General features: G+C 41.3%; 1 protein-coding gene across 5 annotated transcripts in view; it reads left to right on the forward strand.

Annotated features, from left to right (window-relative positions):
- The first annotated feature begins 2,024 nt into the window (after positions 1 to 2,024).
- Positions 2,025 to 16,995, forward strand: part of TRPC7 (transient receptor potential cation channel subfamily C member 7) — a 120,200-nt gene continuing 105,229 nt past the window's right edge. For 4 of the 5 annotated variants that reach the window (XM_048861913.2, XM_048861915.2, XM_075131273.1 and 1 more), the window contains exons 1-2: positions 2,025 to 3,343; positions 9,423 to 10,200. In XM_048861913.2, the coding sequence (XP_048717870.1) occupies positions 9,448 to 10,200 (753 nt within the window). In that variant the 5' untranslated portion in view covers positions 2,025 to 3,343; positions 9,423 to 9,447. Of the gene's footprint in view, positions 3,344 to 9,362; positions 10,201 to 16,995 lie in introns of all 5 variants that reach the window. The other variant, XM_048861914.2, reaches the window with a different exon arrangement.

Here is a 16,995-nt window from a genome sequence, read left to right on the forward strand (position 1 = left end):
TACAATTCCCTGGGCTACTTCCCCCACAGCAGCCCTCACTTCCTCAAGCTCCACTTCACCCTTACCTCAGGGCCTCCTTCCTTGTGCCTGATACAGTGTGCACTACTCAGCCTCTCCACCAGCACAACTTCCTCCCACAGCTCCTGACACGCACACCCACCTGACTAACTGAGAGGCTTTTAACTAGTTTCAGCCAGCCCTTGATTGGCTTCAGGTGTCCCAATCAACCTAGCCTTCTCCCTGCCTTCTGGAAAGTTCTTAGTTGGCCCCAGGTGTCTTAACTGACCTGGAGCAGCTTCCATTTCACTTAACCTGGTACCAGGGATTTGTTTAGCCTGGAGCTAATATATCTATCTCCTATTACTTTTCTATAGCCATCTGGCCTTGCCCCGTCACAATACATTGTCACCACGTCTTCATTTTTCATGCAGTAGATTAGGAGAAAAAATGGCTCTAAATGGTGAAATCACTCGTTCATTCTAGGTTGAGTATTCTTCTGAAGATCTGGTAATATTTGCTACTGATAAGCAAATAAAAATGGCTGGCTTTAGGTTGGAGTCATTTTCCCATCCAGCAGATTTGAAAAATTATGAATCGGTTGAACTATCTATCACCTTGAAGAGTATTTCTACCTGGTGTTTTGGTGTTGGTAATTGTTATAGTTTTCATGCAGGCTGTTCTTCATCTGTGAAGATTTTATATACGAATTGTTTCGTCTGTTGGTTCGTGAAGATGAAAGCCAGCTACTGGATGGCATAACATTAAAGTAATTGTTTTGGGTGAAAAATCAAAGGACATAAGGCGCTGGAGATCTGACCTTTTTTCCCAGTAGAAAAAGTGGGTCTAAAGTGAATGACTGCTGTCTGTCTCTTAAACATGTCTAGGTCTGAGAGGAGAGTATATCCCTGGTCGAATAATTCCTATAAATGTGATTTCAAATGCAATGTTGGGTCTATATTTAAAGTAACCTGCGTAATTATATGGAGTCAGTGCCCTTGTAACTATGACATACGAAATATCCCCTGGACAGAGAGTTGTATGTGACCTTGTGCGCTTAGCAATGGGCAGATCTTCAGGGAAGTTTTAGACTAGAATCATAGAATCATAGAATATAAGGGTTGGAAGGGACCCCAGAAGGTCATCTAGTCCAACCCCCTGCTCGAAGCAGGACCAATTCCCAGTTAAATCATCCCAGCCAGGGCTTTGTCAAGCCTGACCTTAAAAACCTCTAAGGAAGGAGATTCTACCACCTCCCTAGGTAACGCATTCCAGTGTTTCACCACCCTCTTAGTGAAAAAGTTTTTCCTAATATCCAATCTAAACCTCCCCCACTGCAGCTTGAGACCATTACTCCTCGTTCTGTCATCTGATACCATTGAGAACAGTCTAGAGCCATCCTCTTTGGAACCCCCTTTCAGGTAGTTGAAAGCAGCTATCAAATCCCCCCTCATTCTTCTCTTCTGCAGGCTAAACAATCCCAGCTCCCTCAGCCTCTCCTCATAAGTCATGTGTTCCAGACCCCTAATCATTTTTGTTGCCCTTCGCTGGACTCTCTCCAATTTATCCACATCATTCTTGAAGTGTGGGGCCCAAAACTGGACACAGTACTCCAGATGAGGCCTCACCAATGTCGAATAGAGGGGAACGATCACGTCCCTCGATCTGCTCGCTATGCCCCTACTTATACATCCCAAAATGCCATTGGCCTTCTTGGCAACAAGGGCACACTGCTGACTCATATCCAGCTTCTCGTCCACTATCACCCCTAGGTCCTTTTCCGCAGACTAGTCCCATCGGCGGTGTGTAGTGTCTCCCCCTGAAAGGTCAGACATTCTTTTATACGCCTCCCCCCACCATTTAGCACCACCTGGCAATACAACCTCCTCCCTAAGGCTCAAGACCTGGGGAAAAGCTGGTACAGATGCTCTGGCTCTGCACACTGCCTGGTTGGTGGCCTGATAGGGAACAGGGTAGACCTGCCATAAATATTTTGCAGATCCCCTCTTGCTCGGGCGCCGCTCCCTATGGCTCAGTAAATATCCCAACACCGCCCAGCCTCCCTACATTTACACTGGTCTCTGGAAACAGGATTGACCGGATTTCTCCCAGGTGCTTAGTTAGCAAATCTATTCCCAATTCTAAACAGATCAACTCCAGGAGAAAAGCTGGCGAAAACCTCTTGTTAACCAATTAAATCTTTCCGAACATTGGAGGAGGGGGTGGGAGGGAGAGGAGGATGTGGTGGCTCATGTCCTCCTTGTAGGGCACTGACGGGCTTGGGAGAGACCCTGATCTTATTTCTCTGAGACTCGCACCGCTGCATGACCGAACTCGTCACGGCGATAGAGCAGCGACTGCATTCTGCATGTCATCTCCAGGAAGCCTTTAATCCCGGGTCTGTGAATGCAGAATCACTTGTAAAAGGATGTCGGTTTCTTTTGGACCAACTCAGTTTCCCCAATAACAAGGAGCGGGCTTCGAGGGCGTTGAAAGGGGCCAGGGCAGAGGACAGGGGCAAGATCGCGGGCTCGGAGCGCCGGGGACGGTTTCCTTTGTGGCGATGCCTTGTGAATGAGACGCCGGGAAAATGAGAAGAGCCTGGGACTCTGGAAGCGGAGCGGGCAGTCCCGGGTCACTTTAGGGGACCTTGATCTGGAGCGTTCCAGACAGGGGGAGGTTCACGAGGCGAGACTGAAGTTGTAGCAGATGCTTCCCTGGTGGGACCAAGCCGGGGAGGGAGCTTTTGGCGACAGTCGGGCGGTAGATTCGGGAGACGGACAGAGCCTCTCTCCGCCTGGCCCCCACCCGCTTGAATTAGCCCGCTGGGCTCAGGTGGGCTAGAAAACTTGCCGCGAAGGCTCCAGGCGTGGGGAGGGAAGCCTGGATGGAAAAGCGTGCAGGAGATCGCCAGGGCTTGACCGGGGGGCTCTCCTGCCGCCTGTCTCTGGGATCCTGAGCCAGTCTGGCCCCGGGATCTTCCTCCAGTAAATGCATCCCTAATGGTCCCTGGGAAATTTCCCACCGCCCAGCGACAGGGATGGGGCTCTGTCTCGGAAGCTCAGCTGACTCTTGCAGCACCGGGGACAGAGCCGCGGAGCCAGCCGGCTCCCCGCCCCGCCGCTCCTGCCACTAACTAGCCAGCGGCTCCCAGCTCTGGTCCCGATTTCAGCACCATAGACAGCGCTTCACCGGCCGGACCGGCGACCATGCGGCCTCCTGCGCCTGCCGCTCAGCCTGGGACTGCAAACGTCTAGAGGGCAACGGACCCGAGCCCCTTGCGCTGCAAATAAGCTACTGATTCTCTGCTGTGTAGGGGATCCGCGGCGGATGGTGTGTTTTTTAAGTAGGTGAAACTAAACTTGCCTCCTCAGATTATTAGCTCTGGCCCAAATCCCGAGCTCCCAGTTACGCCCAGCGAAGTGGGGTTTTGTTGTTGTTTATTGAAACTCTGCAAGGAAGCCCTTTATATAAATCTGTTGGGGTTTTGTTGTTTTTTTTTGGGGGGGGGCAATGTTAAATGTTTGGGTGTCAATTTAATTATATATTGATCATTGTTGCAAATCCATTTTAAATAGTCCGTCAGCGCTGGGTTTACCATGAACAGCGTGTTTTAGGTCTGCTCCCATGGCTCTGGGTTGAGCTGCATGCCGTTGACACGTTAGAAAGAATTTCAGAGTAACATCTTCTGTATTCTCCACAGTATGCATCCGATGAAGTGAGCTGTAGCTCACCAAAGCTTATGCTCAAATAAATTGGTTAGTCTCTAAGGTGCCACAAGTCCTCCTTTTCTTGTTAGAAAGACTATGTATGCTATGGAAAAGGGGGAGACATACACACAATGCCAGGTGTGCTTAATTGAGAGTAGCCCTGTTGGAGCTGGTGGGTCTAAAGATGGGGTTCGCTGTCCTTTTTTTCGAGATTGTAAATCACTGTTAAGTAACGTTGCCAATTAAAGTAGGCTCAATCCGCGAACCAAGAATCAAGGATTTGTTTGCAGAGAGCTAGAAACTCGGTTCTGGAAGCAGGTAGAGTGGAATTGCTGCTTGGTGTAATCCAGAGTTATGCTGCCGCCTGCTGGGGAAAGAAAGAAAAATTATAAAAATAAAAATAATAATAAATAATAAAAAATAGCAAAATTTGTGAATGAACATGTATATTGTTCACATGGCATATTATGGTTATGAGCTAAAGCTAATTCTGAGTGTTCTTCTACAGACAGGATAAATTATACTCAGAAAATTATGTTCCGGGACCAGGATTAGGGTTACACAACCATTAATTTTGAGAACTATTATTTTACTCAACGTTCAAAACACATGTTCCGCAAACACATTGTTTAACTGATACTAAACAGAGAATAGAGAGGGTCTGATGATCTGTACTTTACAATACAGAAAACTTTCACATGAGCCTGTCAAAAGATAGACAATATAAGAGTAACATAGGTTCCAAACAGCTTATTGGTACAAATATCCATCACATATTTTAGGAATCATTTCAATATGTATTTCCTTTAGTCATCCTTAGAGTTCTGAATGTAAAAAACAGAGTAGTAGATATAAGGATCAAAGCAAGAGAAAAAGAAATGAATGCAGGGATCAGTTCTATTATTTTTAATTATCTTTTACTCTAAAAGTAATGTGTATAGCTTTGGGTAGGATTGGGTTATAAATGTTTGAGGTTTAGCTATATTAATTGAAACAAAGAAAGAAACAAAACAAAACGACAGCAAAAGATTTCTGTAGATTTAAATAATAATAATAATAATTGGGCAAAATCTTGGGGTTCTGATTTTGGTAAAATCCTATAGCCCAAGATTTTAAAAAAGTGAATTTAAAAAAAAATGATTTTGGATGTGTGGGTGATTGGGTGCCCTTCTTGATATTTCTTTCAAGGGGCCTGATTTTCACCCCAAATCACTAGTCGATTTAAAATATCTTGGCCATTGATGCCAATGCATAAAGGCTACACAATGTGGCATTCAGTACAGTATATGCACTCCTGCCAACATATCTGGCAAATACTAAGTCCGGATGCTGTGCAGACTTGCACCCTAGCAATAATTTGGTCCTCTGAAATGCAACAGTGATGCAAACATACATCAACCAATTGCCTTCAGGGTGAACTTCACCCCAGCATTCCATAAGAAACCCAGGGTAGTTCGTTTTTTGTAAGGGGTAATGGATGACAGAATCTGCTTCTCTGCTAAAACCAATGGGCAGGCTGCAGGGATGCCATATACCCTTTTCTTGGCTATTTTTCCAGCAACCATTTAGGGGTGATCCTTATTCATTAAGGTCTAGGCTTCTGGATCTAAGAGTCCCTCCCCTGGCTTCCCAGCACCACTAGGCTGGACTATTTGAGCCTGGTGTCAAACATCCCTTCACCCCGCTCAAGGGCCATGGGTCATGTACTATGTTTGCTCCCCATCTTTACCCCCTTGCCACCAGCAGCAGCTGTATCATAGGTCTTACATGAATGGCCTTGTCGATGTGGATGAAGGTACTTCACCCTCATGGGTACATTTTCCAAAGGGATGAAGGCTGACTTCATTTTTTACCCATGCAGTTTGTATCTGCAAAACCAGTGCTGGAATTTTTGCAACCAGCTCAGTGAAGTCAGTTGCCAACCTCAGTAGAAGCATGTCTAGTCACCTGGATTGTACCTACGATCCAGTAATTAGAGGTATGAGCATTCAGAGTTGTGCTTGAAATATAGTCGCAGGTGCCGATTTAGTTTCTGCTCAGCACACCCACAAAAGGGAGGCAGCCTATTTCAAAGTTTGAACTTGAATGACCTTTTATCTTATTCATACCATAGGAGGGAATACTTCTTGCTACTTCCCTGGCATGCTGCTTTGCTGGTTAATGCTGGAAAAGTTGCTATTTATTAAAACTAATATCCCAAATAATACTTAAGCTGTATATTCAGCAAATAGGAAGCAACTGAAAATGGACTCCAGTGAAACTTTTATCTTAGTCAACTTTCTACTCGATTAATGTTTCCTCTCTGGGATGATGGTGAAATATTTTTAAAAAGTGTTTTGTTAATGGAGATAAACCTGATATAAGAAAGCAAATAATATGGGGCAGGTTGGAAGTTGGAATACTGGAGAAGTCTCTGAAGCATTAGCAGACAAGATGGAGCACTTGTATACTTAAAATTCAGTCTGTGCTTCCATAAATGTATAATTTATCCCCTCACGCTTTCTCATACTGTGCCTTTAAGCCGTGATTCTGCTAAAAAATGTTGTCCCCCTTTTTTCCTTTTCTTTTAAATAAATGAAACATACGAAATTCTGCAGACAAATATTTTGGCGAAGAGCTTTTTTTTCTGTCTTCTTTTCATTGCAGTCATTTCTTTATTGATTCACGTCTGTAGAGTCTCATTTCCTTCATTTTTGTTCATAGTTGCAATGTTTTGAATAGTGACATTTTTGATTGAGACAGAGAGTGAACATTTTAAACAGGCCAAACAGAGTTTTAATGCTATTTTAGTGCCTATCTTTCCTGAATCCCTCTGAAAATAGCTGAAATCATTGCAGGAAAAGAGAAGTAGCAAGTTAGGGGCTGATCCTGCAGTTCTTCACTCCCATTACATCCCCATCTTGAATTTCATTTTTGCCTAAACAAGGATTACAGGATGAGGCTTTAGAGCATAAAAGGTGCTTTTGAAAATGTCACCCAAGAAACTTAGATGCCTAAATTCCATTTTCAAAAATTATTTGGGCACTTAGTCACAGATCTTTAAAGATATTTAGGTGCCTAATTCCCACTGATATTTGGAGTTAGGAGCATGAATACCTTTGAGGATCTGGGCTGTAGGATCTTGTCTTATTGAAAGATAATGGGAGGTAGGTGCCAAGGATCTTTTGAAAATCCTATTAGTTTCTTTGGCATCTTTACCCAACCAAATAGCTCTAAAAATTGGCCCCTAAGTCATTTTTGAAAATGGGACTTAGGATCCTTAGGTCCATCTGAAAATTTTGCTCTAAATCTAAATTCCAAATGCCACTTCTATCTTTGCAGGTGTATTCTCACAGTGCAGCAATGTGGGAGCTGAATGTGTGTGCCCACACAGAGGGTACAGAATGGCATGGGCATGAGCTCTGTACAAACCCCATGTGTAGTGGCAGAAAGGAAGTGGGTGACAGGCAGGACACTGGCTGGAGTAGGCTACAACGTTAGGAACCACAAGTGCTTTGTGGGAGAGAATTCTTCTTAGCCCCTTACTCCCAGCACCCAGCCCAGCTAACCCAGTCCAACTGCTGGGTAGAGGACTTTAGCCTAAGCAAGCATCCCTATGTCAACATATAGAGTGAAACCCCGTAGTGCTTTAGGGACAAATCCCACAAAGTGCTGTGTACCTCCTCCAAAGTGCCAAGGGCTCTCAACTCCTAAGGACTTCCAGAGATGTTGTGGGTGGTCAACATCTTGCAGCAGCAGGCCCGTACTCAGGCAGAAGTCCCCCTGGAGTCAGGATTTGGCCCAAGGTTTTGCCTTTCCACAGAAGATTTCTTTCCAAGGACATGGAATGTCAAAGCATGCATTCCTAGAAAAACACAAAATTTTAATTGCAATCTCTGAGTTTGATCACTAGCTGTCTCAATAACATATGCAAATACAGTCATTTAAATGCAGAGCACCTTCAAACAAAAATGTTAAGATACCTGCAATCAAGTTACAATTACACTTTTTCAAGAGAACACATTACACAAGCTCAGTATGTATGATTAGTTTGAAAATTGTCTGTACAACTGGTGCAGAACAAGGCATCACGCAGAATCATGTGACATGGGTATGGCTGAGTTTCCAAGATCTTCTGTTATTACATATATATATCTCTTTGCATTGTCACTATTCCATCATAATTCAGAGCTTAGGTCAAACATCATTGTAACTAACTTTTAAAATGTGAAGTGATAGCTGAGTTTTTCTTATGAAAGTATTCAAAGATAAGGGAATAATTTTCTATTTGTCCCACTATATGTAGAAAAATGATAAAGCAAGGAAGCTGAAATACTAATCTTCAGTGTTCGTGAATAAGATTGGGGCCATAACTCATCAGAGGTGAAGGCTTCCATGAGTTAGAGTGCCTTCACCATAAATGTCATTTGTTCTGCTAATCCTTCTCTACAGTATTTTAAGGTGCTTAATTTTTTATATTAGTTATGTTTGGTGGGAAGTTTTATTTGAATAGTATTCTGCTTCTGCACCGACCATTCTTACTGTTGATGTTAGAATGGAGTGGAAAACCGGTGTCTACTTTTAATTAGAGACAGTGAGAAAAAGCAATGTTATTGTTCATCATTTTGGAGAGTTACTTACTTATATATTATACGTATGTAAATAATTCTTGACCAAACCCTAACCTTCTTTCTCAGGCAAAACTCAAAGAACTGGGCCCTTGGTATATAGCCTTAGATTCGCTTTGCCAGTGTCTGGGGTGAAAAAAAGAGGACAAGAAAGACTATAGAGCAGCAGTTAGATAAGTTTATGAAGGATAGATCCATCAATAGCTATTAGTCAAGATGGTCAGGGACACAACCCTATGCTCTGGGTGTCCCTAAATCTCTGACTACTAGAAGCTGGGTCTGGATGACACTTATTAAAGTGCCCTGTTCTGTTCACTCCCTCTGAAGCAACTGGCACTGGCCACGGTTGGAAGACAGGATAATGGGCTAGATGGACCAGTGCTCTGACCCATATGGCCATTCTTATGTTCTTGCTTTCTTTCTACCAATAGAATAACTAATTGTTCTCATTTGTGGATTGGGAAATAACATCAGGACTGATACTTTTTCTAAAATACAAACAAACAAACAATGAAACAAAAAAGCCCGCAGGACAATAATAATTAAAAGACTATATAGGCCATAGTTTTTTTTTTTTTAAAAACAGGAGACTAGATAATGGGCCAGCTCCTGCTAATACTGCTTCTAGCATTCCAAACCTCTGCCCTGCTTCCAACAGTACCATTTAAAAATGACAAATCAACCCAACAAATTTCCTGCCATGAAAATCTTTCTTCTTTTTTTCCTTATGTGAAACTCCTCCACACCAAACAAACAATTGCAGTGGATCCACGTGCTGGGTGGGCAATATTCAGCCCTAGATCACTGACTGGCATGAAGGATGAATAGTGTGTTGCCAACAAAGCATCACCACTTGTTTTTTGGTTTCAGCTACTTGTTATGTCTTGGGTATAAAATTTTCAAAAGAGTCTAGGTGACTTAGGAGCCTAATTTTTTGGCACTTATTCAGTAAAGTAATTTGCATTATCCGGCATGTATCCTAAACCATTTTAAACCATGTTAAATACAAGGTCTTATAACAACGGAACATTTTCAACATTATTTTCAGGTTACCTCAGGTTAAAAATGGCTGAGAGGATAATCAAGCTTCCTTCCTGTCTTTGTGCAGGTTGGGAAACAGCAACTCTAAAAACATGCATCGAAGACACACAACCCTTCGGGAGAAAGGTCGGAGACAGGCTATCCGAGGCCCAGCCTACATGTTTAACGAGAAGGGCACCAGCCTGACCGCGGAGGAAGAACGCTTCCTGGATTCTGCGGAATATGGCAACATCCCCGTGGTGCGGAAAATGCTGGAAGAGTCCAAAACCCTGAACTTTAATTGTGTTGATTACATGGGACAGAATGCCTTGCAGTTAGCGGTGGGGAATGAGCATTTGGAAGTGACTGAACTCCTTCTGAAAAAGGAGAATCTGGCTCGAGTTGGAGATGCACTGCTGTTGGCCATCAGTAAGGGATATGTGCGCATTGTGGAAGCAATATTGAACCATCCAGCCTTTGCACAAGGGCAGCGTCTCACACTAAGCCCCCTTGAGCAGGAACTACGTGATGATGATTTTTATGCTTATGATGAAGATGGAACTCGGTTTTCTCATGACATCACCCCCATAATACTCGCTGCTCATTGCCAAGAGTATGAAATTGTTCATATCTTGCTTCTGAAAGGGGCACGGATAGAAAGGCCCCATGACTACTTCTGCAAGTGCAATGAATGTGCCGAGAAGCAGAGGAAAGATTCCTTCAGTCACTCTCGATCGAGAATGAATGCCTACAAAGGATTAGCAAGTGCCGCTTATTTGTCTCTTTCCAGTGAAGACCCCGTTCTTACTGCTTTAGAACTAAGCAATGAATTGGCAAGACTAGCCAACATTGAAACTGAATTTAAGGTAATTCAACCTACAAGGTTTTCCTTCATCTAAATGTGTTAATAGTGGCATATATTTTGCATATGAAAGAGTGTTGGTCAGAAAATCAGGGTTCAGAAAGCACATCCTGAAAATTCAAAGCGAAGAATCAAATTCTAGGTCAGCCTCAGATTAAGGGAAATCTTGGTCAGTATTTAGATTCAAGTAGAGCTTCCATCAGAAATGTGAAATATGATACGTGCCTTTCAGAAGACAAAAATGCTACCAGTTCTCCTACCATTATGAGAAAAAACTCAAACAGATTTTTCCCCCCGTTTCTAGAAGTGACAATCCACTAGAATCTAAGAAGTGCTATTTTACTCTGAAAGCCAGGCATTAAAGTTCAAGTATTTACATATTAGGTGATTTACTGTGTTAGAGAGGACAACTGGAAAATCTGATTCACCCCTTCTCTCTTCACCAGCACCATGTTGTATTTAAAAAAGTGAGGGCAAAGCATCCATTTTAAGTCCCTACGGAAATGTCATTATCTCCTAAATTCCTACATATTTGCATAGAACTGGGCAAATCTTTTTCAGTAAATAGTACGGCTGGTGTAATGATAAGTATATTAAGCAATTAGTAAGTATTGGGGAACAAAAACTATTTCTGAATTTGGGTCAAATTTGGCCAATGTTTGCGGTGAACATTTTTTTCAGAAATGTTGAAAAGCTTCATTTTGACATTTTCAAAATAAACCATTAAAACATTTTTGTTTGGAAATGACATTTTAGAAATGCAATTTCATTTAGGAAATGGCAGTTTGGAACAAAGTTTGAAACATTTTGTTCAACCCAAACAAAATATTTTTGGTTATTCATTTGGGTGAGCAGGGAAAAAAAAAAAAAAACAAAAATCAGTTTTGGGTCAAAACAAACCAATTTCCTCCCCAGATTTTTCAGTTCATTCACTGAACCAAAAAAGTAAATTATTAACTCATCTCTAATTTTGATGAGAGAGAGAGATAGCAAGACTTCATGCCTTGTATTCTTCTCAGTAGCCTATTTCAACTCTTTACCTGTCCATTTGCAACTGTTTTATCTTGTATAGGCATTAAGATATAGGTGAAAGGGCACAGGAGTTCTGAATATTCACAGCATTTAAAATGTGTTAACTACATATGATTGGTAACATACTGCTTCTGAAATTCATAACTCTCTGTTTTTGAAAGCTAAGATGAAGCCACCTTCACCTTTTAACATATTGTAAGAGAACCCCCAGCTACCCAGAACTTGTACATTGCACATCAGAACTTCATGGTGGCAGAAGGGTTGAAAGGTGGATTTTCCTGCTCCAAAAGCAAAAGCTCCTATCTCTTGTGCTGAAGGATGGTCTAACTTGTCTGGTAGCAATCTAAATCAGTGATTTCCACACAGAAGTAGATGGCCCAGTGGTTAGGGTGCTACTTCAGGACTTGGGAGACCCAGTTTCAATTGCCTGCTCTGCTACATCCTTCCTGTGTGTCTTTAGCAAGTCACTTAGCCTCTGTGTGCCTCAGTTCCCCTCTGTAAAATGGGGACTTCCCCATCTTTCTGAGACGTTGTGAGAATAAAGATATTTAAAGAATGAGAAGCTCAGTTAACTACAGTGATGGGTGCCAAGTAAGTATCTGAGGTGTATATATAGAGGTTGGTTTATCAGATTAAGAATCCATTATAACGACTCTGATTCAAATTACAAAGGTGGCACATCAAGTACTTTTTACTCTTCAGATATTGCACTCTTAATTTTAAATCTTGAGATCTGCTTCTCTAGATGAAGAGTAGTCATGGGTGGGGTGGGGAACACAAGGAGGTAATTCTGAAAAGTTCCTCTAAGACTATTATATTTTGCTGCTTTGTAAACTTCTTAACTCTCTCTCCTGCAAGTTACTCAACATCACCATTATGAGGATGAGATTGTAAATGTCCTATGATATTTGCAACATTTTGCTAAATCAGTAGAGTGGTTCAAGAATTTGCGATCTTCCAGGCTAAAATAAATTGGGCATAAAAACTCAATTTCTATGGCCCAGTCACCAGTTTACGAAAGTTTTTTGGCTAATATGCAGCTACAACTCTGGTCAGTAACAAAAATGCAATAAAAGTCTAGGTTGTCAGTAAATTGGGGTAGGATGCCAGCTAGGAATCCATTATTATTTTTAATTTGAAAAACCATTCAAGTGTTCAAGTATCGTTTTCAGAATTCCTCACCAGGCATTCTCTGAATTAGAAGTGACAAGAGCTATATATCTTTTCAAGAGTTGCCTTCTAAATTAACTAGGAACATTATTATACTGGCAAGATGACTGATCCCCCTTTGGAAATAAAATTAAGAGCCAGATCCTGCAAACTTTTACCCATGAGAATAAGGAATTGCAGGATCGGATTCCAACACAACAGTGTTAAAATGTAAAAAGGGAGATTTACTTGCATGGGGGTCCAGTCATGCAACACTTACTCGTGGAAGCAGTCCATACATAAGCAGTCCCATTAATTTCAATGAGACTACCTTCATGAGGAAAAACTGTAGGATCAAACTCACAGTTAGCAGTATTAGTATCTCATTAATGTTCCAGCTCCCATCCAGGAGAAAATGGCATGCTATTTCATTTAAGGGGCATCAACATCTTTCAGCATTACATGGCTGGCAGCTCTGATAAGGCTCTCTATGCTTAACTGTAACTATATTTTTACCAGAACCTGGTTCTTGCTCTAGACCAACTCTACCACGTGAAGGAATCCTCCTGAAGTTACCAACAAAAAGGAGATAAGATACGACGGGGTTGGATACTTTAGAAACACCTGAGATTATGAGATAGCTATAGACAGACAGGGATATAAGGTGTTATGAAACTTTCCATCATCTCCACTCATGTTTGTTTGTGATGGGTTTCCCTTTCCTGTCTCTTTGTGGAAGGCCCTCTGAATCACATGGAAATATCTAGAAAACATTACTGATAGTTTATTTCACATTTCCATAATCTTTTAATTTAGCCTCTAGAGTCAGTACCATGCAAGGTTTCAAGGACTTCAAACACACGTATAATGTAGGAATCTATATATTTTCTCATTTCTCAATTTTCTTGCCTTAACCTTATAGATGGGACACACAATTAGGTACTAATAGAGCTAATTTTAAATGTTTACAGAAGGCAGCATTGGGATTTGTGAAAGAAGGTAAAAAAAGCTCCCACTTTCCATGGGTGACAGAAGAAATTTTTGATTGCTGAAAGTTTTTTTTTTTTTAAAAAAGGTCCTGGTGAGACTCGTATACTGATAGCAAATCTACAAAATAATGAAATCAGGCAAGTTTTTAATAACATTTCTCAATCTTGGAAAAAAAGAATTGTTACTCAACTTTTGACTTTTTTTGCCAATATGGACATTCTGTACTTACGAACCATCTAAAATCCAAACTCCTTACCCTCTGGATTATTATTATATTCATACAACCTCAGTAGCACACTGTCTTGCAGAACATACTTGACAGTAGATGGAAACATTACCTCCAACTGAAGTGCATGATGTAACTTTTAAAGATGGTGGCAGGCAGATAATCAGCAGTGAGGTTATTTTTTCCTCCTTTTGAAGATTCTCAGCATAAGGAGATAATAAATATGTGCCTATTTTTACCTCTTTTCACTAAGTTTTCACAACACCAAGTATATTTTATACAATAATGGTATTCAGCATGTAAGATTAGCTCATAGCTGGGTGAGAATTTATTATCAATTCCCATTTACAACAATGGGAACTGCATGGCTAACTCTCAGCCAAATTTGCCTTAAATTACAATACACAGTGGGACACAGACAATAGATCAAACTGCAATGTGGCAGATTCACACTGTAGAGCAACTCTTTGGTCCCAGGGAGCCTACACATAGATTTGAGAGGACAAGCTCAGTCTCTGATAGCTACGGATGAAGTTATCTCATTCTTTGCATTTTACATACCTTCCATTGTCACTATAAACTCCCCCATTGAACTCTATGGGTTTTTTTTTAGTTTGGTTCACTAGCAAGATCAGGATAGTCTGTTGTCATGTTGCTTCCTAGATATTAAGTAGAGGTATCAGAATGAAGATTTGCAGGAGGCAGATTGAAACTGACAGAACAATGAATAGTAATATACATACTGGCTCAGATATTCAGCTGGTGTAAATCAATGTAGCTCCACTGAAGCCAATGGAAGTATATCAATTCACACCAGCTGAGGATCATGGCCACTAATTAGAATGAATGCAAATAGGATGGATCCAGCATTGCTTCAGATGATATGGGAAGCGACTGTTTGCCTCGCAAGGTTTATTGATGAATAAGGCCTGAAAAAAGACATGTGACAGATAGCAATATTAATGGTATTGGACTGCTTTTGTGTTTCATGACCTTCCTTAGGCTTATGCAGCTCCAATGTCTTGCAAAAAAAGCTCCCTTATTAATGCTAAAGGAAAAGAAAGCTGTTTGAGATGCAGCTGCATGGTTCTGAAATGAAATTACTGAATTAAGAAAAGCAAAATATATGCAATGAAAATGTTAAACTGGTTGTTTGTACTGAAAATTCTCTTGCCTGCCTCGAGCAGGCTCACGCTGTAGTTCCATTAAAGGACTTGGTGACTAGCCTGGCAAGGAAAAAATCATTACAAATGTGGGTTTTTGAAAGTTTATGAAAGGTAGAAGTAGAGGGCTGAGTCACAGGGAGTGCTCGTGGGGCATTTATGCATGGTTTATAAGCAGATTTGGCAGGGGCGGGGAGAATATCACTCCTTCCAAGCAAAAGCTCTGTGAGCAAAGTATTCACGTTTGTATGCTTCAACAATCTAGAGCACATACCCCTTCTGGTCTGCTTCTGGGAGTAATTGAACTGACATCAGTGGGGCCGATACTGCATTGCCACGTGGCCACTTATGTAAAAGCAGCAGCTCTCCCTCTGGGTTGTACCTCTACTATAGGGGCTTCCTCTGACAATGTAGTGATGGTGTAGCCAGTTCTCTATTGCCCTACTCTCATGGCTCGCAGGGTGGACGGCATGCTGGGGGCCCAGGTGGGCTGTGTGTAGCTGGAGCACTTGTTCTCTCTCTGTTCTCTGCTGACGCAACAGGGTTTTGTGGGGCCAAGCATGACTAAAAGCACCCCTGAGACTGCTCTAATTTATATCAGGTGCTGGATAAATTCAGAATTAGCTTCAGAATATGGTAAGGGCTAGGGTTGGGTTGATGCTTCCCTGGAGCCCTGCTATATGTTGAGACATGGAACCTCATGCTGCCTCTTATATCAAGTTACCTTTTAAGAGCTGAACTTCCCTCTAAGCAAAACACTTAATCGTTCTCTTATTTTAAAATGTTGATGCTCCTAGGTAGCTAACTACTCATAAATGAGCATCTTAACCAAAGAAAGGAAGAGGTTATAAATTATGTATCAAACTTTTAACTGGTTTATAATGTATTGCAGAATGAAGCCCTACGATATCAAGAATTGCAAAAGCAAATAATTAAGAACAGCAAGTTACAACTTGCAGAATGATACTGTATAATGAGATTCCACCCTAGAATTTAGACACATTGCAGCTTAATATGTTATCAAACAGACCAAATTTTAATGTAATTAATTTGCATGGGTTTATATTATTTTGTATTAAGAATGCACTATAATTTATAACGTTAAATAGTAATCACATATACTGACAGTCTGGTACCGCTACTTACTCATGTTGAGAAATACTTTACTGTGAAGGTATTCCCATTTAAATGAAGGGTGGCAGCATGTGGCCTTTAGTCATAATAGGGAAAAATCTGTGCTAACCTACAGGCTACATCCTGCTTCTCTTATGCACGCAAGTAGTGCTGTTAAAGTCACTTCTAGCAAGAATAAAGTTTGCAGTATTTGTCCCATCCTGTGGATACAGGTCAATGGGAGTTGCACTCATGTACCTGAAAGCTGGATGTGTCTAGTGAAAACCGTTTTAAATGTCACCTTCATATAATGCAATATGTAAATTTCTTCACAAGTACCATCTGCAAGCAACAAGGTTGCTTTCTTAAATTGGAAAGTGGAATATTCAAGAGTAGAGTCCGTATAAAAATTGGCTATAGGCTCATGGATCTCTTTAGATGATTATATTTTAGCAAACATTTTGATGGCAATGCCCTTGTGGATAGCTTTGACATAAATATCAAACTCCTTTTATACTACTGTATACAAGTTGTGAAAATGGTGAGGGAAATGCAACACAAACTGGCCTTTACCTAACTGTTTACTCTCTCTTCTCCTCTGGGATACCCTCTCCCCCTTTTCTTCTACTGAGATCCCATATTAAAGGCAGGTGTCTTTTAGATCACTGCATTCTCCCTAAATAGCATTCAAGCTGCATGCTTTGGAATCACTAAATGTCCTTTGTGATAAAGACAGCATCATCCAAATCATTCCATATAGCAATCTAAGCAAATTAAATTACAGGGTGGCAAAGGAGGATATGAAAAGATCTCACCAATCAGAAGTGTTATAATAAGCTCTCCATTCACATTGATTAAAATGTTACTGCAGATATGATCAAAGCCACCGTCTGGAACACACATGGTGCATGGTCCTTGTTTATTAATCCTGCCAGCGTTGTCAATTCCTCTACTTCAGTTAATACAGGAACATATTTTTCTTTAACTCATCCCCCACTGGCTTCCATTGCTGCTCTACCTGTTGCCCTGTATATTTACAGATCTTTGAAAAATAATGGAACAACTGTTCAGAAGGACCCAAACCCACAATCTAACTTTGCACCTGCTATTTTGGACCTGGGACAGA

The sequence above is a fragment of the Caretta caretta genome, chromosome 8 (assembly GCF_965140235.1).
Source record: "Caretta caretta isolate rCarCar2 chromosome 8, rCarCar1.hap1, whole genome shotgun sequence".
Lineage (NCBI taxonomy): Eukaryota > Metazoa > Chordata > Testudines > Cheloniidae > Caretta > Caretta caretta.